Genomic DNA, 24988 nt, shown 5'->3' with positions numbered 1-24988 from the left:
TTAAAAATTTTATTTTGCACTTCAAATATTCTATAATTAGAAAGAAAATAACAGTTATGAGAAGTGTAGAATGAGATTTTTAAAGTGTTAATAACAATTACATTTCCCAATGTCAATTTGAAAATCTAATGTGCTTCACTACTAATGTAGTGTTTTGCGTCCATGCAATATTTTTTTTATCCATACACCTCCATTAAGTAATCAATTTCTTACAATAATAAAATTAATTTAGTCTCAACGTTATATAGAGGTTTTAGTTTAATATACAAAATTATTTCCCTATCATACACGCAAGTGAAATTAATTATTAAATACAGAAATAAAAATGCAAGGGTGTTTCAGTAATCTGGGAGAAAAACCAATTGGTATACAATTATAATTCTGCAGGAGAAGGGGACTCTCACATTTCTGAGCTGCTTCATTTCCCATTTCTTGATCTCTCTCTCATTTGATTTCACAAATTTCAGGTATTAGAGAGAGAGACAGAGAGAAGAAGTAAGCAAGGAAAGCTCATCGAGCCGAAAGACTCTTCTCCTCTATCTCTCTCTCTCCCCCTCTCCTGCACACTATCTCTCTCTGTTTCTGCAGTAGTGAATACGAAGGCTAGCGAAAGACTCTCCCTTTCACAAATCCGTCGCCATGATGTCCTTGAATAGAAGCTGTTTTCTGGTAATATAAAGCAAACCCATTTCTCAGATCACAATTTCAAGCGCACCCACTTCACAAAAATTCAATCACAAAAAGAAAAAAATCGAATCAAAATTCAGAAGGAAAAGAAAAAAAGAAGAAAGATTCAATTTATGGGTCTTCCTTGTTCTTCTTCCCCGCATTGAAATTTCAAATCTTTTCGACTTTCTGATTGGTGAATGAGATTTTCATTTCTGGGTTTTTTTCTTCAAATTGTTCGTTTAATTTACTTATCTGATTATTGTGAATTAATTTTTTGAGAATTAATTAATTAAATTTTTGTTGTTGCAGGGGAACCCGGCCGTTGCTGGGTGTTCAAGCCCGTTCTCTCAGAGCCAGAAGCGGCGGCCAGCGTCGCTGAAAGTGGTGGCTTTGATCCCAAAAGCCCGGACAGGTGACCGAAACGGCAGCGTCGTGATGGAGAGCACATTGCAGGAGGTGAAGACCGAATCCGAGGTGGTTGAGCTGAAATCCACTGTCCATGGTGGGGTAAAAGACGTGTACGGTGAGGATACTGCCACCGAGGACCAATTTGTCACACCCTGGAGTGTCTCGGTTGCTAGGTGGGTGAGAGCAAAGATCGATTATGCTTACGGTTGTTATTGATATTATCCTTGTTTAATGTTAAAGGTGGTCTGGTTTTATTAAATTATTTTAATTTCGATGAAATCTATGTTCTTTTTTGCCTTTTTATATTTTGTGCAAGTTACATCATTTATGTTATTTAGTGATATCTTTACATATTGCGGGCTGCTTGCTGAATTGACAGGGCAATTGCTTAATTAGTTAATATATCACTTAGTACTATGGTCTTGTTGGATTAGTCAGATTTTTGATTCACTCTTGTGGATGACGATGAATTTGATACCCAATTGCTGTGGCATTTCATTGTGTTGCTTCTAAATCTCACACCCTGTAAAATATAGCGTTTAAAAAACAAAGGGGCTTTTAGATCCAGGTCCAAAAATGTAGAGTGTTTTTAGGAGTGAGTCCAGATATCTAATTATATGTTTTTATTTCTTTTATACTCATTTTATATTTTCTAAAAATATTAAAAATCAATTAAAATCTTCTAATATTATGCATTTTCCAACTCCAAAAGAATATATTTAATATCTTATAACAAAAATACTAATATACTAACATAAATTTATCTACAAAACATTCTACCCTAACTCAAGTAACAAATATATGAATGTATATAATACCTATATGTGAGATATGAAACCTAATTAAAATGTAGAAAAAACATAACATACATACAAGTAAGACACATTAATCTGTGACAGGTTGATTATAAAAAAAGAACCTGTCATATAGGTAGATAAATATAATTAACCTGTGATATAGGTTGATTATAAAAATTAAAAATAAAATCTATAAATGGGGTTTAACGTAGGAGGAAGAACGAGAAATAATAAAAAGATAAATAAAAAGAAATAAGCAAAGAGATAATTGGGAAGAAATTTGATTTTTATAATAAATTTTATCATTGAACAGATAACTATTGATAATTAAATAATTAAATATAACAAATTGGACTTATTTTAATAAACTGGACTATTCAAAATTGGACTTATATCAAGTTTCCCCAAAAACAACAAATTAGTTGCAATGTGTGTGTAATGTATTAATGAAATTATGAGAGTCCCTGCATAGTTTCTAAGTATTAGTGAATTATATATATAAATATATATATATATATATATATATTATTTTTGTGAGATATCATATTCTGTAACTCGTTTTGTTGGAACTTCTTTTAAAGTATTCTGAGAATTTTGATGGGTTTTAGATTGACTTCCTCGATTGCGAAATTGTTTTGGATGTTGTAGATGTTTAATTTTCTCCAAGGAAAACTAATGGATATTTAATGAAGTCAAATACTTTTCTGGTTCACGTAGATGTTTGTTGTTGATGACAGTTTTAGGTACATGGTGAAAATTGATGATTCGGTTCTTTAATTAGGTAACTGAGTTATGGGTATCCGACTAGACATATGTACAAAAAAAGTAGCACCACACACAACCAAAATGTTAAGAAGAATCTTTAACAAGCCACCAAAAAGAAAGTCTAATGCAACCTTATATGGTTGTGCTTCACTTGCCATATTGTGGGGGTGGGGCCATGATTTACACGCGGCATGATAAAAGAAGCTCCACCTCATTTAGGCTGAACGTGTTTCATGATTTTCTGGTGAAATGGACATGTATTTTTGTTCGCTAATGATCTTTTGTTCCTTAGTTTAAGTTGCATGAATTTTACCTTTGGAGGTTGTTCCAAAGAAATGTGAGAATTAATTTTATGTTATATGCAATTTTGGTCCCAACCTCTCGATGTAGTTGTGTGTTAAACTTTGTATACCTTACACAGAAATTCTCTTTGCTATTTGTATTCTTTGCACCCTTGTATAAATTACTCTTTTGTCTTTCCCTGCAGTGGATATACGTTGATACGATCTCCACATCACAACAAAGGTCTTGCCTTCACAGAGAAAGAGAGAGATGCCCACTACTTGCGTGGCCTTCTTCCCCCAGTTGTTATTTCTCAAGAACTTCAGGTCTTCTAATCAGCTTATACATGCTTGCAGAGTTGCATCACTTTTTGTATACTTGTTTTATACAAAAATGATAATCATTTAGACTCTAAATCGCTAATCTACTTGGCAGGTTAAGAAAATGATAAATAGTATCCGTCAGTATCAAGTTCCACTGCAGAAGTATATTGCCATGATGGATCTTCAGGTACCAATAATCATTTCAATGATATATTTGTTTGAGCCCATTAATTTTTGCTACCCAAATGGCGACTTTTAAACTTTCAATTACATATGCTTTCAGGGGAGAAATGAAAAGCTATTCTACAAGCTTCTTATTGAGCATGTTGAGGAATTACTTCCAGTTGTCTATACTCCTACTGTCGGTGAAGCTTGCCAGAAATATGGAAGCATATTTACGCAACCACAGGGTCTTTTCATAAGTTTGAAAGAAAAGTATGTTTCATTGCAATTTAATTTTGTTCTCTGCTTTGATGGCCACTTCCAAATTGGATTGAAGCTTATTGCTATACTTTTTGTAATCTCTTAAGGGGCAAGATTCTTGAAGTATTGAGGAACTGGCCTGAGCAGAATATTCAAGTCATTGTTGTCACTGATGGAGAGCGGATCCTTGGGCTCGGGGATCTTGGTTCTCATGTAAACACCATTAAAAATAAATTTCTAGTCGTGGTGATAGAAAGCAATATGAGATACCTTGCTTTCAAAGAGAATGTTGCATGTTCTTGTTGTACTCCCTGTAAGTAGTCAACTGATAACAGTATGTGATATTTTCTCAGGGGATGGGTATACCTGTGGGTAAACTTGCTCTATATACGGCACTTGGAGGAGTTCGTCCTTCTGCTGTAAGTATCTGTGATGACCAATGCTATTCTTTCCAACATAACCCCAAAATAACTGTATGGCATTTCTTTTATTCCGAAAGATGTTTAGAGGACCTCGACATTTTCACTGTTATCTTTAATATTCATTCTAAGTGAATATGTATTTTTTTCTATGTTTTTCAGTGCTTGCCTGTAACCATTGATGTTGGTACAAACAATGAGAAGCTGTTGAATGATGAGTTTTACATAGGGCTGAGGCAAAAGAGGGCTACTGGGCAGGTATATGACATGTTTTGTTGCTTGCTTACTGTTCGAATCATTTGCGATGGTTTATGTTGTTTTCTCTCTTACCCAAGTGGGTTTGCTCTTCTTTCTTTAGGAATATGCAGAACTCCTGCATGAATTCATGACTGCAGTCAAGCAGAATTACGGGGAGAGAATTCTTGTTCAGGTATTTGGTGGACAAAGTCAGTTTTCAATTTTTTGGCTGTGCTGATGAACTCAGTCCTTTGTTTCATTTTAACTATACCTTTCCTAAGCTCATTTGTCATGCTCTGTAGTTTGAAGACTTTGCAAACCACAATGCTTTTGATCTGCTCGCGAAGTATGCCTCAACCCATCTTGTTTTTAATGATGACATTCAGGTAATTTGCAAGAGATTTGTAGTAATGGTATTTATAGCACTTGAGAACAGCACAACACTAATGCTTGTGTAAGTAATTCATTCCAGGGGACAGCATCGGTGGTTCTTGCAGGGCTTCTTGCAGCTTTGAAGTTAGTAAAGGGATCCTTATCTGAACACAGATTTTTATTCCTTGGTGCTGGAGAGGTGAGTACATTCCTTAGTCGAGGGATCCTTTTCATTAATGTTAAAGAGTAGTCGAAGGGGTATCCCTCCCTCAACCAACACTCACCTCTTTTTCATTTTTTTTTCACATATATTTTCTTTCGTCCTTGTTCTCGAACCCTTACTGATATCCCATGTTCTAGGACTTTGTTGTTGTGTTTTACACTCTCACTTGTTTAATGGTTTCAGGCCGGCACTGGCATAGCAGAACTCATAGCCCTTGAAATTTCCAAGCAGGTTATAAGCTAATATTTGTTTCTTTTGCTTTGTATGTAGCATGTAGTATGTACTAAGAAAGATCCTCAGTATTTATTGTAAAGAGATGTATTAGATTCAAATAATTAGAATAGTGTTTGATACATAGCACCTGAATTATTGCAGACAAATACCCCAGTGGAAGAGACCCGCAAGAATATTTGGCTTGTGGACTCAAAGGTACAGAGAGCTGATCTAAATTCTTGCTGTCTGCAATAGGATTTTGTTTTCTTTCCATCAGTTTTCATTTGGTAAGAAATTCATTTGCAGGGATTGATTGTCAGTTCTCGGTTGGATTCACTCCAACACTTTAAAAAGCCTTGGGCTCATGAACATGAACCAGTCGGGGAACTTGTAGATGCTGTTAAGGTGTGAAATCTCTATCCTCTCTCTCACTCTCTCCACTCCCACACAGATGCATATATGTTGACAGCACACAAACAACATAACAGTGCATATAAATAAAGCAGAAGTTTTTTAGTGACTATACTTTTTTGTCCTTTTTCAATCAGTCAATCAAGCCAACAGTATTAATTGGAACGTCAGGCGTTGGAAGAACATTCACTAAAGAAGTGGTTGAGGCTATGGCTTCCCTGAATGAGGTATCTCTTTTCCTTAATTTGTTCTTTAGTTGTTTATTGTGTTGGCCGTCATCCATATACGGGGACCAGAATTTTAGAATTTTTTTTTTCTGTTCTTGTTCGTATGGATTTAAGAAATCAGTTTGTTTAATGGCCATGTTGAGAAATTTCATTTTATTGGCCTTAGTGAAAAATTGCATTTACTCCCTCTAGAATGTAAGGGCTGACCATTTCTTTTTGTGACCTGCTAATAGAGACCTATTATTCTCGCTCTTTCCAATCCAACATCACAATCTGAATGTACCGCGGAAGAAGCATATACATGGACTGAGGTAATACGGCCTTTGCATGTTTTGCTTAATATTGTATCATTCACTGTACACTTGATGGTTAGAGACCGATGTTTTGTTTCCTTCCTCGTATTATTTTCAGGGTCGTGCCATATATTGTAGTGGAAGCCCATTCCCGCCAGTTGAATATAATGGGAAGGTTTACTATCCTGGCCAGGTATTGGTTCTAGAGAATCTGATTATGTCCAGTATTACATATGTAATACCTTTGGACTGACTTTGGCATTTATTTTGTTGTCATTCAGGCAAACAATGCATACATCTTCCCTGGATTCGGTCTGGGTTTAATAATGTCTGGTACTATCCGTGTTCATGACGACATGCTTCTGGCAGCTTGTGAGTGCACAAAAGATATCAATGTAAAGGGTGTTTAATTTATTTAAGCCTTTAGACCTTATGTCATGTTTGTTCCTTGGAACAGCGGAAGCGTTGGCTTCAATGGTGAGCCAGGAAGACTTTGACAAGGGACTCATATACCCTCCATTCACAAACATCAGAAAGATTTCAGCACATATTGCTGCTAAAGTAGCTGCAAAATCATATGAACTTGGTTAGTCAATATCTAGAGGCTCTATTCTTGTAAGATTTGGTGCTACTTAACAATAGGCCAAAATGTCTAATATTTCTACAATTGGCTTTTCTAGGTTTGGCCACCCGCCTCCCCGAACCAAGAGATCTGGAGAAGTATGCTGAAAGCTGTATGTACAGCCCTTCCTATCGAAATTTCCGGTAAACTATTTGAAGTTACCTCGGTTTGTTGTACCGAGGTCAACAACTGCAGTTGAAACGGATCGATTATTTTGTGGTTTCGATTGTTTACTTTGCCTTTGGTTTTTCGCATCTCATTTGGTCTGTTATTATGTAACCTATGTGGTACATGAGAAGTAGGATGGGCGCAGTGCAGGTAGCTGGGTTAGGAGTCAAAAATATAGTTTGAAAAATGTCTTGAACTGTCAAATTTAAGTTACTCTTATCCCCAAATGTTCTACTGAACAAACAGCAAACTTCGTCACGTCATTCAGTCATGCAATTCCCCTCCTTTCTCATCGTACTTCATGGCTCATTTTGAAAATCGCTTCATATTCGTATCGTCCTTTTATCAAAAGTACGGACAGTATCTTAGCCTAGATTTGGTTGGAGAGAAAATGATAGATGTGTTCTTGCAATTTAAGGAGTGAGAGGGATGGGTGGAATGAAATGATAAGCTAAGAATAGAGTGGCTTAAATAAAGGAAAATAAAATTTGAGCTCATGTAACCTCATTTTTTGGCATATCAAGAAATCGTTTAGACCGATTCAAAGGAAAGCTGGTGCCAGTGATGGTTTTCTATTTGAGTCGTAGATTTATGTAGGTTGAACTTTTTCAGGCAATACACTCCTAAACTCCAAACAAAAATAATTCAAATCAAAGAAGAAAAACTTTACATAAAATAATTCATACCTTAGTTGAGGATTAAAACTTCCAAATCACCATCCATCCCTCGAAACGAACCTGTTTTTCTTTATTAAAGCGTTTGCGAGTTTTAGCCAAAATAAAACGTAAGAGAAAAATTGTGCTATGGTTTGATCATTGGAGGTGTGTTTATTGTAAATTTCAGTTTTGTTGTTAATTTCATCTTGCAGGTGATGAAAATTATACAATAGGGTAAAAAGATAATTCATATTTAATGTTTAAGTTGGGTGTAGCCACTTAGTACTATGGTCTGATTGTCACATCCCAACCCTCAGCTCCAACTATATTGTCCGCTTTGGCATTCCCTGCCCGAAGACAGAGCTACCGCACGGTTTTGTTTCTGTGGACCGGTACTCAGCCGTAGCCAGCGCCTGCTCTCCCCTCAGGGAGTCCACAAAAGGCCTAGTTGAAACTTAAGGTTGGCAATGGATATATAAGGCCCAAAGACCACGCCCTCACGGGCGATGTGGGATACTACAATCCACCCCCCTTAGGGAGCCCGACGTCCTCGTCGGCACACCACGACCGTGAGTCTGACTTTGATACCAAATTGTTACATCCCAACCCTCAGCTCCAACTATATTGTCCGCTTTGGCATTCCCTGCCCGAAGACAGAGCTACTGCACGGTTTTATTTCTGTGGACCGGTACTCAGCCGTAGCCAGCGCCTGCTCTCCCCTCAGGGAGTCCACAAAAGGCCTAGTTGAAACTTAAGGTTGGCAATGGATATATAAGGCCCAAAGACCACGCCCTCATGGGCGATGTGGGATACTACACTGATGGTATTCCATTTTCACTTATTGCTAGCCCATTATAAGAATAAGTTCATCCCCTCCCCTTTAATATAGATAATATTGTTTGTTAAATAAATAAATAAGTTGTGTGTAGAGTGAAGTTATATGAGTTCAAATAATTTTTTTCTATAATAAAATATCGCATTGTTAGAAAGTAAATGATAGATGAAGGGAGAGAATTTTGGGAAAATAAGTTTTTTCAAACGATAAAAATGTATAAATATACTTTTTCAAAATTAAATAACATACTGTCATTTAATGATATTTTTCTTTACTTATAAGTGAGAGGTATTAGATTTGATTCTTGTCAATGGTGAATTTAATCATATTATTATAGCTAATCTATTATGGGGTTTAACTCACTTTCCTACCTCCTTAGGGTAAATAATCTTGTTTGTTAAAAAAAAAAATAAATAAATAAACAATATACTTGCATCATGGTCGATATATTTACTCACAAATCGATATTATCTTTACATTTATGTGAGTTGAATAAGAAATCTTCTCAATCACCTAATCATAAGTGAGTATGTATCAATACATTCAATCACATCTCTCAAATCTTCTCAATAACCAGCTCATCCTCGCAGGCATAAACATCGAAAACCTTCCCCGACCCCACATTGCTAAATTGTTAGTTATACTACTAAATTTGTAGAAAAAAAATTATAAATTAAATGATATGTCATCAATAGAATTGAACACATTTATTAAACGCTTCGCTTACGTAATAATCTAATTATTAATTTACATGTTATTTAAATTACAAAATTTAATTTCCCTAACATTACCTCTAATTCCCTCTCACACCACCCCTAATCCGGCATGTGTACCCCAAGAACCTCTAGAAACACCACATGCACATAATTCATAAGAAGCGAAGAAAGTAGCTTATCCAAATTCACGTTCACACCCCCAAAAACATTTAGTAACTACTAAAGATAAGATAAGATAATAAAGTCAAAAACTGAGGGATTCCTGGAAGTTCATCTCTCCAATAAACACCAAGATAACCTACTTTATTTCCTGTCTCTCTTCAAAGCCTACTAAATTTGAAAACAAAATTAGTCTGCAAACCTTGACTTTGCTTTCTTTCGTTCATTTCCTCTCACCTCTCATCTCACGTGTCCGTACGAATCAACTTTAACTTCTTTGTCCTCGTATGATAATGTTGTTAATTTGTGATTGGAAACCTATCCATGAAGGTGGTCCTCTAAAATTCGAACAAGGATTATCTACCCTCTCACTTTCAGTACTCTCTCGTGTCTTATTGTTTTGTATGGTCACGGTTAAGCCACGTCAACATTTTATATTATTTTTTTATAAAGATAATAAGACAAAAATGAATAGTAATATAAAATGTTGACGTGGTTTAACCGTAACCACATAAACAAGAGGGCACGGGAAGTGGCAGGGAAGACAATCCTTGTCCCTAAAATTTATATGTGATCCTTGATTTTATTAATTATTGTTATCATTTTGTTTCGTTCATATATCTTGATGTAGAACCGAAATATTAAAGGGAACTTTAATGAAAAGCTTCCGGTACTGTTTACTTTAATGAAAAACCACATTTTTACACTAAAAAGTCAATCATGGTACTATTCACTTTATTCTTTATTTTGTTCTTATTGTTAAAACTCAAAGTTTTCAAGTCATTTTCATTAGTTTTCCTAATATTAAAACCCCTTAAAATTTGTTTTTTTTTTTAATACGGATTAAACGAAGTCATGCAATGCATTAGCAATTATTTTATATAAAACTCATTATTTATGAAAATCGAATTTGAGATATCTCACTTACACTTACAAGTAGAGAAACGTGTCACTCGACTTAAAGCAAAATAAGATACTGGATGGTTAAGATTGTGAGAAATATAGGATGTGGTTCGGTCGGTTATAGTTACAAAACATCATCACTTAAAGCATCTCTAACAAGAGATGCAAAATGTTTTAGAATATGTATCGTACATTTTTTTTTGTAGGCTAGAAAGGTCTCTAATGCGCAAGATGCAAAATACTCATGTTGTCCGAAAAATGTAAATTTACATCTTAAGTGAATGAATCTCGTTAGTTAGAATACCAAATTGATATTTCCAGAACTCATATTTACATCTTTCAAAAACATAAAAATGAGAGGTTAATATGATTTTTACTATGTCTTAGAATAGGAGTTGGCCAATTAATCCTAGTCATCCACCATCCAAAAATGGAACAAGAATTATATCGTCCATATTGTATTTCATCCATCCATCTTGCAAGTTGCAATCATGTTGACCTCAAACAAACGGTCGCCCTGCATAATTCATAGTTTTATCTTTCACATTACGAAACCTTGAGAATTATAATTGTCGGCATGATTGGATAATCTGAAAGTAAACAAAATTTTAATTGGATAACTTCCTTAATTGGAGGTATAGAAAACATACTGTCGGGTGGGTTAGTTGAGAAATTAATCGATAATTCACCATGTGGATGATGGTACTTTCAATGACACGTGTTCTCTATTTTTATATTAGATTTGAATTTTAGTTTCTCTCTTTTAGAATATAAAATAAAAAATAAAAAAATAAATCGCTTGCATCTGCAATCTTCAATTGTATTTGAGTGCAACATCTGCAGTCGCTTGCAGTAGATCCACTGTTCTGAAAATCTCCGTTTAAACGTTAGATTATTGATCATCGTTCTGATTAATTTTTAAGTGTTTAAAAATTAAAAAAATATGCCTAGACCTTCTTAAACATCAACCTAGTCCGTCTAAACCAGCTTAGGTCAGGAACAAAAAATCGATAACTTTCATTTTGGATTTTATTTTTGTTCAATAAACTGTAAACAACTTGTTGAATACTTGGATGAACATTCATTATATGTTTGTTTATCATATTTTCAATATGTAATCTATATGTCATTTTAATTTGCAATCTATGTTATACAATTATGTATTTTTGTAAGTATAAATATGTACTTATTTACATGATATCTAATACATTTACTTAAATCCGCCTAGTCCGTCTAGGCCTGTTTAGCCGCTCAGTTGCCTAATCACTAGGCTTCACTCTACCGCTCGACTAGCGCCTAGTGTCTTTTAGAACTTGAGTACAACATCATCTGTAATCAGCAATTAGGCCCCCTGTTCTTCCCGAATCCAACAATGGCGGTGACGAATTCCGGGTTGTGCTGCAAGCACTTGTAGGCGCAGCCCCTGGACGTCTCTTGTCTTGCTTGGCGACCTTTGGGGCCTGACCCCTAACCTTCCCAACACGTGCGAGCGATCAGCCGTGAACCTTACCCATGGCTGATTGCAGATGCCGTTGCTATTGGTCGGCAAAGAGACTGATAACGACGAGGTGTATGTGTGTGTTTATCGCTGTTATGTTTTCTTCCTTTTTCATAATTTTAAAAAGAGGAATTTTATTTAAACCTATGTAACTTATTTCTAGATTTAACTTATTGATAAAAAGCATACCATTAAGCATTTTTAAAACGCCTGATACCTTAATTTAGAATGTGGAGCCTAGCGGGACGTTTACAATGAAAAGTGCCGATCATTTGACGAGGCCTTCTGGAGATACAAATTGGAATGAAACTAGTGGTTCGTCGATGACAAAAGAGGTGAATTTTTGTGGAAAGACTTGTGGAGAGCCTGAGTTCCTGAGAAAGTGAAGGTACATGTTTGGAGATGCTGCTTTACCAACAAGTAACAATTTGAGGAAGAAGGTCTCTATGGAGTCGACGTGTATGTTCTCTGATAGGGAGGAGGAAACAATGGTGCACTTGATGAGAAATTGTCCTCGAACATCTTCAAGTTGGTTGTCAAGTCCGTTGGGTATAAGGAGCAAGGGCGACATACTGGAGACGTATTGGATTGGATGGCAGAACTTGCAGAGGTGCTTTATCAAGAGAGAGTTTTGATATATTACTTGTTCCTATTTGGAGCATTTGGAAGGAACGCAACTCAGTATTACGGAGAGGATCGGTTTTAAACCTTACGTATCTGCAGTGCAAGGCGGTGTGTTGGTTATATGAATTTCACCCTATCGTCAATGATGTATTGTAAACGTGACCTCATTAAAACCTTGTTGGAGCTCCAACTCGATCAAAAGAAAAAGGCTACCATGAATTCTAGGTGTATCCGCAAATATTTGTAGACTTACAGACCATAATTAGCATATATTCACGTTGTGGATTACATAAATTTGGAACTGGAACAGACACATTTACATAGCCTACACGTTAGGACAATGATTCAACCATTAAACTTTGACCCATTTATCTAGAGAATTTTTTTATTGTGTCCACAACACAGGTATTAACCAAGCGTTACTCTATAGGCGGGGGAAGTTTTTATGTTTTAAGTTGTCAAATTTTTAACACAAGTTCACTATTTATCAGTGTTCTAAAAATTGGCCTAGGCGGTGAAGGCCCGCCGTGATATAGGGCAAATCGTTTCGAAATATCGGTCTAGAGCTAGGTGGCTGCCTAGGCGTTTTTTTAATTATTTTATTAATTGTGTGCTTTTTTCTTTTTTTGGTTTCATGGTGGTATACTTATGAAAATGGTGTACCTAATTTGCAAATGATTGATTTACTACAAGTTCATCCAATAGTGAAACGAATTGGAGAACTTTTGAGAGGATATATACAAAGAAAAGAAATAAACTAGTTGCAATAAGGTTAAATAATTTAGTCTATGTTCGATCCAATGCAAGGATCATAAATAAGAAGAATTTAGTATATTATCCAATAATCCTCCTCATAATGATTATATACTTACTGTTTATTAGATATTGAACTTTTTGGATGTATATACTTTGTGTATTCTTCTACTTCTATTTTTGTATTTTATCATTCTTTTATTATTCATACAAGTATAGTTTTTTTATTATTTTTATTTATTTATTTTTTAAGTGTAAATAGACACTTATTTATAAGATATATAATAAATTCACATAAATCCATTTAGCCGCCTAAGCGCTAAGCCTCTGTTTGCCGTCCGAGTAGCACTTAGCATTTTTAGAATATCACTCTATGTCCTGCGCAGACTAAAAATCCCCCATGTCCTAATGCAATGTGGGTACCACCAATTCCACGTAGCATATTTTGCATGGCCAAAGAATATTAACGTGGCCATTTCACATCCAAATTGATTTCTATAACCTTGAATGCAATGCCACATATAATTTGATCATAACACTAAATTCCTAAGCAATTGACTAAACAAGATATTATTATTCCTAAGCAATACTACATAAGGTTATTATTACATAATTTAATCATAACACTCTAATTTCCATATCAACTATTTTATATTTTAAAAGGAATTACTATTGGCACTCCAAAAATCTCAACCAGCACTCCAAATTTTCTATAATTAGAAAGAAAAATACACTTGTGAGAAGTGTAAAATAAAATTTTGGAGTGCTAATAACAATTCTCACTTTAAAGTAAACATTATATTGACTATTGTAATATAGACATCCTATAAAGCAATTTTTTTTGTCCAAACATTTAAAGCAATTAAATGAAATAAGTTAGCACATTTATGGGATACAAAATCCTATAAGATTGGAAATTTAACGTTTATACTATATAAATCTTATAAGAAAAAGTTCTACATATATGGGTACAAAAAAAATTTAGAATAAAAAGTTACAATGGTAGTGTAGGATAAAATTTGGGTACATGGATTAAGGAACAAGAGAAGAGAATGTACCCAATGAAATTAAAATTGCGTTCATAGCAATATAATGGTCATTTGTTATGATTTTGCAATATGATGGTCATGGAGAAAAAATAAGTTTGAAATTTTTTTGGTGAAATTTAAATTTGAAGATACATATTCAATATAATAATGTTGAATTTGAATATAAACATAAATCTGAGTGACAAAATTTTGGGATTTTTAGTTACAAACTTGATGATGTGAAAGAAATTATAAATTAAAATTTGTTGTAAAAAAATAAAAAGGTGACTTGGAAGTATTTAATAGTAAAATGTTGAGGTGTACAAAGCCAAGGGATTTTGATAAAAAATTGAAAACCAATAAAGTTTCAGTCTATGAATATGAGTGACTAGGGACTGGATCCTAATTTTTTCTTTTTTTCAATTCCATTGTTCCATCGTTTTGGCAATTTGGTCAGATGGAAAACGTGTTTTACCTTAATTTAAGTAGCATCAAAATGTTTAATTAATTTAGGATTAAGATAAACCTTTGTTTTTTGTGATTTATATCCATACCAACCACACGTTTCCGTAGCTTCATACACCATGAAAGATGTTGTTATCCAAGTTGACCATAAAATTCCGAAGATGACTTTCTTGTCCATACTTCCTACATATTTAGTAACTACAAAGCAAACTTTGCATTCTATTTGGTTTTCATTTTCATTTTAGCAAAATGATACCTACATATATTTTTTTTCCTATCCACCGTTCTCTGATTTTAGTCATCAAATTTAACAAATCAAACGAAAATAACAAGAATTTTTTTGTATTTTAAAAAGAAACGACAGTAGTTTTATTCCAACTCAAATAGTCCTACAATCATCTAAGAGGCTACATTAGGAGGTGAGAGAGTGAGTAAGCTTTACAATGAGTTTGCCATAATAATATGGTTCAATTTCACTTTTGATCAGAATCAAACTTAAATCTTTCACTTATAAATAGAAAATAATACCTTTAGACCATAATATTAAGTGGCGAGCTATGAAATCATATGTAATTGATTTGAGTAGTTTAGTATCCAAAATGATACGTGAACCCTTATCTATTCAAGGATATTCTAACAACATATCAAAATCCAATCCTCATTTTTCTCACCAACAACATGTAAATATAAAAGAAATGTAAAACCCATCACCAACCAAGATCCAGGAAAGACACCCAAAAAAGTAGAACATTATCCTACACAGGGACAAAACCGTAATTCACTCGCAAATATCCCGCCAATTATAACCACCGCTTCCTTCTAATCAGCCCGTTTTTCTCAAAATCCCCAAATTACCCCTACGGTTTTCCCATATAAAATCCCTCTCTCGTGGTCTCTCTTTGTAACACACTTAAACCCAATCTCTTCTTCCTCTCCGTCTGTCTCTCCCTCGCCCGCTGATCTTTGACCCGGCCCGAGTCGCGATCGCCGAACCGGCCGAGTCAGGAAAAATGACTCGGCGTTGCTCGCACTGCAGCAACAACGGGCACAACTCGCGCACGTGCCCGACGCGTGTCGGGTCCTCCTCCTCCTCCCCCTCCTTAGGAGGCGGCGTGAAGCTGTTCGGCGTGAGGCTCACCGATGGCTCGATCATTAAGAAGAGCGCCAGCATGGGAAATTTATCCAGTGCGGCGGCGCACTACCATTCCTCGTCGCCGAACCCGGACTCCCCGAGCTCCGACCCGCTCCATGACCCGGTTCACGTTCCCGACGGTTACTTATCCGACGACCCCGCCCACGCTTCCTCCTCCGTCAATCGCCGCGGCGATCGTAAAAAGGGTATTTTTCCGTTTTCCGAACTCATTTCAATTTTTCGAAGCAAAAGTCGTTATCTTCTATTGATTTTGTTGAATTTGATTGTTACTTTCACATGCATGAAGTTGATTCTATTGTTTTTTTTTTTTGGGAATTGAGTCAAAATTTTGATTGAAAATTTGAAATAATCTGACAGAATTACATTATTGTATACGTATTGGTTTTGTGTTTATTATGTATAGATTTACTTTAAATTGAATGCACAAGTATATGTGCTTTTCTCGAGGAAGATGAGCTGTTCGTTTCCATGGTTTCGTCTTTCATGTTGACTTGGTCTTTGTTGTTCTGGGTTCATTGGTTTGGATTCTTTTCAAATAATGGGGTTAATTCAAGAACTCATCGGTTTCGCGGTTTCATTTGAAGTCATTGACATTGTTTGTGGGCTATGTTTGTGTGCATGTATTGCTTGGAGTTTGTGTTTGTATTGCTTTCAAGCCTGGAGTTTAGTGGTCTTTGAACAGGAGCACATGCTTGCACTTTTAACATGCCCCGACAAGCTAATAGATGCATTTGATTTTGGGGTTTTAGACGATTCATAAAATCGGCCAAAGGCTGTATTATAGTGCCTCGAATAACGTTCTGAAACTAGTCGTAAATCCTAATCCAAAATAGAATAGGAAACTAAATCTAATCTTAATCAAACTGGAAAGAATCTTAATCCTCATAACCAAGAACTTCCAAACATTTATGAAACTAAATATGTTATCTTCCAGAAAAGGTTACTCTTAGGACTCAAGAGTCATGTCTCATAAAAAAACAAGAACATAAAATTGTTTGTGATTTTTGAGTGAAATCTGAATAAGTAGCCACTTTCCTGATACAGATGATTGGTATAAGCTCTATGTGTTGCTCTCGGAGCTGCCTTGTTTGAAGCTAACTTAGGCAGCGGAGAGTATGCTAAAACTCTTTAAGGGTAGCATTTTCTAGGGGCTCAAGCTTATCCAGTAAGCATTTTACCTCTATTGTGATTCATCCAAGTATAGGGTGTCATTCTGATCATATTCTGCATGTTGCTTGGAAATGAAATTGCTTTATGCTTAGAATTCTCTTATTCCAAATTTTCATGAAATGTATGTATTGCACTGAATCTATTGGCAAATGCTCTCCATGATTACTCAGCCAAAATGGGGGCAACTTTTTGCCTACGCTCTGCAATTTGATGTGATTTCTGTTGAAAATTTCTTTGATTGTCATGCATTTGATAATTGCACATAGGCAAGTGAATGGGTCAGATCAGATGGGCCAGTCCTTTTTAGTACTAAATTTGTTTTTACCCTATTTATGCAATCCAAATAAGGATTGTTCTTCCTGTGGTACAGAGGTGTGTCCAATTCATTTAGTTGGTCATCCTCTCTTCAATGAACTATTTCTGTTATCATATCAGAACTTGAATTGTTGCTTGCATAAAATCATTGTAAAATGTATTATAATTGTCTTCATGTCCACCATGTTTTGCAACCCAGTCTTACTTATTGATCAATTCTTAGGGTTTATAATCAATCTTTATTGGCTTTGGTTCTCAGGAACGCCATGGACAGAAGAGGAGCATCGAATGTTCTTGATTGGTCTCCAGAAATTGGGGAAGGGAGACTGGCGTGGGATAGCACGGAGTTATGTGACTACTAGGACTGCCACCCAGGTGGCAAGCCATGCCCAGAAGTATTTTATCCGACAGAGTAATGCTACACGAAGAAAGAGGCGGTCCAGCCTATTTGACATGGTTCCCGATATGGTTTGTCTTACTCCATAATTTGTTTCTTTTTTTAAATGTTATACTCACAAATGTGATCATGCTATCAGACACAGAATCTGGTTCTCTATATTAGGCATCGTATGGTAAGTGGTAAAAATGCCCTTTCTTTCATTAAAAAGATGAATGTATTGCGTAAAGATGATCGATGGCATGCGATTTAGCTATTGTATAAGTTTAGAGCTATTCGTCCTATCACTATGTAATTTTGTCAAATAAATTGGTGTTAGATTCTGCCATGAGGTTAAGATAATGATACTAAAACTTTCGTTTGCATTGTTTGTTATCTGTTTTCCAGGCACCTCCCTTGCCAGAAGAACAAATTTTTCTGCCTTCTTCTTGGGAAGGAGATTCTGAAGATGCAAACTCACTACCTTCATTAAATCTTTCCCTCAGCTCAGAGAGCAAACCCATGGAAACCACACATGAAGAAACAGTAATAGAACACGATCACGAGCCTGCAATGGGATCAAATGGTTTCCGGCCAATGCCTCCACCTTACGTCCCAGCTTATATGTCCTACCCTTGGCCATATTGGGCACCAAGTGCAGGGCCCTTTAGAGAAATGGTTGGTGAGCCCTCTCGCCAACCGGTCTTAAGGCCAATTCCTATCGTTCCTAAGGAGCCTGTCAATGTGGATGCGCTGGGCATGTCTCAGCTCAGTCTCGGAGAGACGGAAAGAGGACTGAAGGAGCCTTCGCCTCTCTCCTTAAAACTACTTGGAGAGCCGTCAAGGCAGTCGGCATTCCACCCGAATGCTCCAGCTAGTGAGCCGGACTTGAGCAAAGGCAAGAGCAGTGCGATCCAAGCAGTCTGAATTGGCGAAATGGAGCAGCGTCTCGGTCTTCTTTTTCGGCTGTTTTGTACAATTATAATGTTATCTTAGACATTCTCTTTTATTTTATTTTTTGCAATGATCTGAAGTCTTATAAATAACATAGGCTAGATAGCTATTCTTTCTAATTGTAAACAGCCAGAAATTTCAAATTTAATGAATTTGGTAACTTAGTGATGCCTTTTGTTTATGAAATCTGAATTTCTTGTACTCTTAGCATACAAGCTGATATGGCAACGTAATTAGAGAAAGCTTTCATTTGATAACCGTTTGGTTTTTAGTTTTTATTTTGATTTTTCTAAAACAATTTTATTTTATTTTATATATTATTGTTATTATTATTATTATTTTTTTTCTTTCTCTCGTGCCTTGTTCTCTAGTTCTGCTTGCAAAACTTAAGGAACCTCCTAGATGCTACACTCTTGCGTTCTTAATTAAGGGACTGTCACCATGCTCGATGTGGGTGCATGGCTTATTAATGATCCCCACCATTGTTAGATGATTAGTTAAATGATTGTACAAGTCAGCAATACAATTAGTAAGTCTATTAGTATTTGGTTAGAGTTGTTAGGATTTCTGTTATAAAAATATAGTTGTGTAATCATTCTGTGTTGAATACAAGTCTCATAATTATCTCTCTAAACTCTCTCTAGCTCATCTTTCTCTTTGTTACTCTATTCATTTTCTCTTCAATTCTCAAATATTTCAGTTTCATGGTATCAGAGCCAGGTTGGGCCACGTCACCCCGTTCGTATTGTTCACCTGTTAGGCTTCACCACACGTGAGGGGGCGTGTGAGAATGTGAGGTAAAAAGAGTCACATTGGTGAAAGGAGAAACCTTGCAAGGACTTATAAGAAGTTGGGTTACTCCTCATATAGCCAGTTGGTTTTATGGTGGAATCTTAACTTTCTTCATGGTATCAGAGCCACCAGACTCACACTATAGGTTCTGGTGGTTCCATTTTTCATCTTTTTCTAGTTTAGTTTTTTATTCAAATTTTCATTAGATATTTCGACGAGTCCTTCATTGTTTCAAATTTTCATTAGTTTTCATCTTTTTCTAGTTTAGTTATATATATTGTTTGGAGTTTCGTATCATAGGACTTTGTAGGTAAATATCCTGCTGTAATCTTGCTATTTTTCCCACTAATGTATAGTTTTACAAATTTTTAAGACGAGGAACCCCATAGGTCAATTGTAAGGTATTGTTGGCGAAGGCTGACCTGAGCCTTCCAAAACTTTTGTAAACGTGCTGTCAAAACCTATGGTTTATATATTGCTTGTGCAATTTCAACTTATTTGATCACTTTATGAAGAAACTTTGCCACTGTATATTCTTACAGCTCTACAGAACGATGAAGTAGCCTATGATTTATATATTGCTTGTGCAATTTCAACTTATTTGATCACTTTATGAAGAAACGTTGCCACTGTATATTCTTACAGCTCGACAGAACGATGAAGTAGATAGAATCACTGCAGCGATAGAGAAAATCGTGTACCTTGGATGCCCTAGGATTGAGGGAATTCTCAATATGACTTGAGCCATAGGTTTTCTTCTACCCCTGTCGAGAACCACTAACTTCTTAAAACCTTAAATTCATTTAGTTTTGTGTGGCAGAGCCTGTACCAAATTTTGACTTTGCAAACCTTAATCTCTCTTGTTTAAATCAAACATGTTCTGTGAACTTTTTCTGTCGGTTGGGGAACCCTTATAGACAAGCTGTTACATTTTCTAAATATGTGTTTATTGGGTTTGGAACCATACAAGTTTCATCATGGAGACTACGCTAACTCAAACAAATATTTACTGGGTATGTGATTCAACTAAGCAACTTTCTTTTAGCCTAAATAATATGCATGCATACTTAGATATGTCTTTGATTCAGATGACCATGGGCTGAAGAAATGTGTTATTTTAGACCCAGAAGTTACTTTTACAACCTGGAGTAAGGAAGATGAATGTTTGATACTGGCGAGCGATGGCATATGGGATGTGAAGTCTAATGAGGAGGTGATGAGGTTCACCCGCGTGATGCTTAAGGACTAGGTTGCACAGACACTCCAAAACTCCAAAGTGTTTGAGTGTCGGATATTTTGACACGCCGATACACCTCGGACACGCACACAACTTGGACATGGTCAATGACTTGGACACGGTCATGACACGCACGATCAAGACATAGTTTGGGCACGGTCAAGACACAGTTTGGACACAGTCAAGACACAGCATGGGCCTTTTTGTAAATTTAAAAAACATTTTCAAGCAGTTTTGGAAATATTGAAACTAAACGTAAAAGAGTCCCCGACCTCAACCTAATTTGTTGCTTAATTTTATTTAGGGAAATGAGTAGTGCTTTGTTATATTATGAATTCAAAGTATTGTTTTTAATATATGTAATATTTATTATATTTTAATCGTCATGTCCTAGCCGTGTTTGTGTTCTTGTTTTTTGAGGTTTGTCGTGTCGCCATATCGACGTGTTACGTGTCGCCGTATCCGTGTCTGTGTCTATACTTAGGGACAAACGTAGGAAGTTGGTGCTGGGAACAGAACATTCACAAAGCCCTGTCCAATATGTTGCTGAAGAAATAGTAAGGGCTGCATTCTACACTAGTCATGATAATATTTCAGTAATTGTCATCAACTTCAGAGACCTAGAAGGAGGCCTCAACAGAGGGTAGGGGATGCATGATGTTGATAGAAATTCGATAAAGCGATGGACTCCAATGTGAAGAACTTTGAAGGTGGTGATGTCGAAAACATGGATTAGAAAGCAGGAACAAGGCTCTATTACTCTTTCTTCTTGACATATGGTACCATGTATGTATAAGTATTGGAAGGATAAAACTTATTTCAAGGAATTTCCGAATTAAAACAATTCGGGCAGTCTTCAAAATCAATTAGTAATTTAACAATGTAGTTTAGATATTTAATTAGAATAATTCTCCAATTAGCCTTGCGGCTTCTTTTGCATGCTTATTTGGCTTATACAAGAATTCAAATGTAGATCCTGGTGAGGAAAATGGTCTGGGGAGGACACGGTCTTGTTCACCCTCAAACTGGAACCGGAATCGTAAATTATCATTGATTTGGTTTGGTTTTACATAAAATTATTATGAAAACTGTCCGGTTTGGTTCATGTCGAACTTGGTTCAGTTTCACCGGTTTACGGTTCCCAGAAAATTTAATATTTCTTTTTCAGATCCTTGTACTTCGATATCAAATCCTTACATTTCAACCACAAATTGAACAAAAATTTAGCCGCTACTGGAGATCTTCAACCTCTAGATATCATTCGACAAGGATCAAAATCTGTCACTGATGATGATACTAGAAAAAGAAAGAAACAAAAGAGGAGAGGTTTAAAAAACGAAGAAGAAAAAGAAAGAACAGGAAAAGAGGAAAGAGAAGGAAGGAGAGGAAAACAAAATTCAATAGGGAGAAGAAGAGAACCGCGCGGGGGAAGAGAGAGAGAGAGAGAGAGAGAGAGTAACAATTGGACCTAAAAGAGATGGACATAAATTGGGCTTAATAATTAAGGAAAACTATTAAAAATAATTTCAAAACTTTGAATTTTAATCAAAAGCTATCTAATAACTTTTTTAATGATAAGGATAAGAAAAAAAAAATTTATCAAATGTGCAATCTCCTTTGCCGCTACATCTTCTGGCTGCTTCTTTTTCCAGTACTATCAATTGGGGTCCAAAAATTGCCTTGCCCAAAGCAACTCCAATCATGGCTGCTCCAATATCTATTTTACAACACACACATCTATATATTTGTACTATACATATACATCCACACCCTACTACATGTTATATATTATTGACATATGAAGCATTGAAGAGTACCTCGTGTAACTTTATTTACCAAGCCACTACCTTTTATACCTACAATTTTGATTTACATGATGCATCATTAAGACGAATGCGATGTTCTGAGCAATTTCCATCCACGAAACCGCTAGCACGGTGAGATGTTTCGGAAATTGTGTGGTAACCAAAATTTAGGGTTTTTTAAGTCCACACGGATGTTGAAATGATTGAAGAGTTGAGATGCTTCTGAAATTGAAGGACATGAAATGGGGTACGATCTGGGCTAATATTCGTCGGTGTATTCGATTTTATTGGTTTCATTTGCGTTTATTTCGTAGAGGGAGAATGTGAGATTGTAAGTGGAGGAGACGAGGAAGTCGCAGATAGGCGGACAATAGAAGAAAATTAAGTAATTTCTGTTGAAAGTTAAGAAATTGAAGAGGTACAGAGAATAATTGATGAGATCAAAGAAAATTAGAAGAAGAAAATGTGTTTTGAATGTGAGAATGTGCCAAGAAAATTCAAGAAGAGGAGAGAGAAGAATGTAGTACCGTTACGTTTCATAAACAGTGTAGTACTGCTAAGTTTCATAAACAGTGTAATAAGTTTCATACAGTTTGTGTGAGGATGTGCAGGTCCATATGTCAATTTTTGCTTAATTTTTTTTAATATTAAAATTATTTTTTCATTAAAATTTAAGTTCTTTTTGTCATTTTTATTAAAATTTAAGAGTTTTTCATTAAATTTAAGTCTTTTTCATTAAATAAAGTTATAGCATGATTTTTTATTATAATAAACTTAGTCCAAACCATTTTCATGAAAGTTCCCTAATAATTAATATAAAAAAAAAAAAGAGAAAATTATTCTAGCTTGTTCGGTTCAGTCTGGTTGATTCTCTTAGAGGTAAGAATCGAAATCGAAACCGGTTCAAGCCGGTTCAATTCGATTCTTGGACCAAAGTTGACTTTTTGGTCAACACGATTCTTTTTGTTTTTTTTTTTTTTTTTTTTTTTATCTAGTTTGGTTTGATTTCTCGATTCCACGGTTTTTATGCCCACCCCTAATATGACCTCCTCACATTCAAGCCTTCACATTGTGTGAACACATTATACGAGAAATTTTCCTCTAGAGCAGAGACTTTCTGTTAAGTCTTAGGTTCTAATACACATATTTTAAAGAGAGTTATCGTTAACACTCAAAAGTATCCGTCATGCCTTTACCTTTCTTATTTCTTTCTCATTAGGGAGACGTATAAGATGATTAATTTAGAGTGTCAATAACAGCCCCTTTCTAAATCACCTTCCTTTGTAACAAACATTTTTCACTAAACAACTTCATTTATCGATAGATTTGGCAACCAAAATCATGTCTCTTATATTTTTTTTGGATAAAATTTTCGGGAAAAGGAGCAAAGTCATCAGAAGCCATATAGTGCGGTTGCTGCCTTAATTTAAATAATTTCTAAACGAAAATGGGATTCTTAATTCTTATGATGAAGATGTGCAGAATTGATGCTGCAAGAGAACAAAAAGCAACCTTAAAGGTAAGGTTCTGTATGATTTCATGCATCAATGCCCACAAAATTTGGATTATTCCAAGGAGGGAGCTACATTCTTGTTTAGGAAAGAATTATTTCGAAGTTTGGAAAGAAGTGTATTTTCTCTAGATGTTCCTGTAGCAGCTAATTCTTTGGCATTGCAGTCCCAAACCATTGCCTTTAGGGGTAGTCTCATTGACTTCACATATAAGGACGACGAGCCTGGAGGCCCCCTAAGTCCCAACCTTGAAACTGTTTCTCGGGTCGTTCTACCAGACAAGTTCAACAATGATTATTCAACATGTTCACCTACAAAACCTTGTTCCAACTAATTTCACATTTTGCAGAGGCCATGCTGAAGGTGTTTAGGTTAAATGATACTTACAAAGAAGATGGCAGGGCCTTGATTGTTACTGCATGAACTATTTTCATGAGTATGCATGTTCAATTGCTAATTAAATTTTAAATCTTCATAACACAATATTGCCTACAGTACTTAAAGGTTGCTCTTGCATCATTAGTTCTAGAAAAAATTTATAATGCTTTGGGAGCTTGATACTCCGGATATTTAACCGTTCAATTTTAAATCTTTTATTTGAGTTCCATTTTTATGGAAGAAGGGCCATGCATCCAACACTAACATCTACTGACTTGTCTATTCTTGCAGAAAATGAAATACTGTGACACAATAAACAAAAACTTCAAGAATGCCAAGAACAAATCTGTACTTTATACAATTTTTATGAAAAAATAGAATTCAACTTTAAACTTTCGGCTGAACTATCATAACCTTTTTAATTATTATTATTCTGTCATTTTCAGATGGCTGATGCAAATTTTTTTAATTGGATTTTGATAAATATCAAGTATTATGCCTAAGCAAGCATTGATCATGTTCCAAAGGTGGGATTCTTATCAACATACTAGAAAGCGATCAGAAAAAGAATCACAACCTATGCCAGCTTAAAATAACACACAATATAATCATATTCTGATCCCACTTCACCCACCCAGTTACCCCGTCAGCTTTTCAACTCTTTTAACAATTAAAGCAGATACAAAGCAGCAGATGTGACCACACATCTTGAAAAAAAAAAAAACACAAAGTGGAAGAGAGAGAACGGTTATACATCTCTTTACTTTGAGATTTTTTAATATACACCGTTGTATAACATATACCAAAT

At 35.5% G+C, this 24988-nt stretch overlaps 2 protein-coding genes and 1 pseudogene across 2 annotated transcripts; 2 read left to right on the top strand and 1 right to left on the bottom strand.

Annotated features, from left to right (window-relative positions):
• The first annotated feature begins 396 nt into the window (after positions 1–396).
• Positions 397–7149, top strand: LOC137738718 (NADP-dependent malic enzyme-like). The gene is made up of 20 exons (XM_068478189.1): positions 397–669; positions 979–1250; positions 3127–3247; positions 3357–3431; positions 3528–3679; positions 3775–3880; positions 4021–4086; positions 4249–4344; positions 4445–4516; positions 4626–4709; positions 4796–4894; positions 5102–5149; positions 5294–5347; positions 5438–5536; positions 5680–5769; positions 6003–6080; positions 6181–6255; positions 6344–6434; positions 6520–6648; positions 6743–7149. The coding sequence occupies exons 1-20, from the start codon at positions 640–642 to the stop codon at positions 6829–6831; spliced, it is 1926 nt and encodes a 641-aa protein (XP_068334290.1). The 5' UTR covers positions 397–639; the 3' UTR covers positions 6832–7149.
• Positions 7150–11456: 4307 nt separating this feature from the next.
• Positions 11457–11635, bottom strand: LOC137740606 (small ribosomal subunit protein eS30z/eS30y/eS30x-like; annotated as a pseudogene).
• A 3769-nt stretch (positions 11636–15404) lies between these two features.
• LOC137739647 (transcription factor MYBS3-like) lies at positions 15405–18627 on the top strand. Its single transcript, XM_068479292.1, has 3 exons — positions 15405–15827; positions 17387–17595; positions 17912–18627. The coding sequence occupies exons 1-3, from the start codon at positions 15500–15502 to the stop codon at positions 18428–18430; spliced, it is 1056 nt and encodes a 351-aa protein (XP_068335393.1). The 5' UTR covers positions 15405–15499; the 3' UTR covers positions 18431–18627.
• The last annotated feature ends 6361 nt before the right edge of the window (positions 18628–24988 follow it).

This window comes from Pyrus communis, chromosome 7, assembly GCF_963583255.1.
Source record: "Pyrus communis chromosome 7, drPyrComm1.1, whole genome shotgun sequence".
Taxonomy (NCBI): Eukaryota; Viridiplantae; Streptophyta; class Magnoliopsida; order Rosales; family Rosaceae; genus Pyrus; species Pyrus communis.
This window is presented reverse-complemented; position numbering and strand designations above follow the sequence as displayed.

Coding starts and splice junctions, on each gene's coding strand:
- LOC137738718 (XM_068478189.1), top strand. CDS start 640: ATGATGTCCTTGAATAGAAGCTGTTTTCTG. Junction 5,537..5,679: donor AACTTGTAGATGCTGTTAAG/GTGTGAAATCTC, acceptor TTTTTCAATCAG/TCAATCAAGCCAACAGTATT. Junction 5,770..6,002: donor CTATGGCTTCCCTGAATGAG/GTATCTCTTTTC, acceptor ACCTGCTAATAG/AGACCTATTATTCTCGCTCT.
- LOC137739647 (XM_068479292.1), top strand. CDS start 15,500: ATGACTCGGCGTTGCTCGCACTGCAGCAACAACGGGCACAACTCGCGC. Junction 15,828..17,386: donor CCGCGGCGATCGTAAAAAGG/GTATTTTTCCGT, acceptor TTTGGTTCTCAG/GAACGCCATGGACAGAAGAG. Junction 17,596..17,911: donor TTGACATGGTTCCCGATATG/GTTTGTCTTACT, acceptor TCTGTTTTCCAG/GCACCTCCCTTGCCAGAAGA.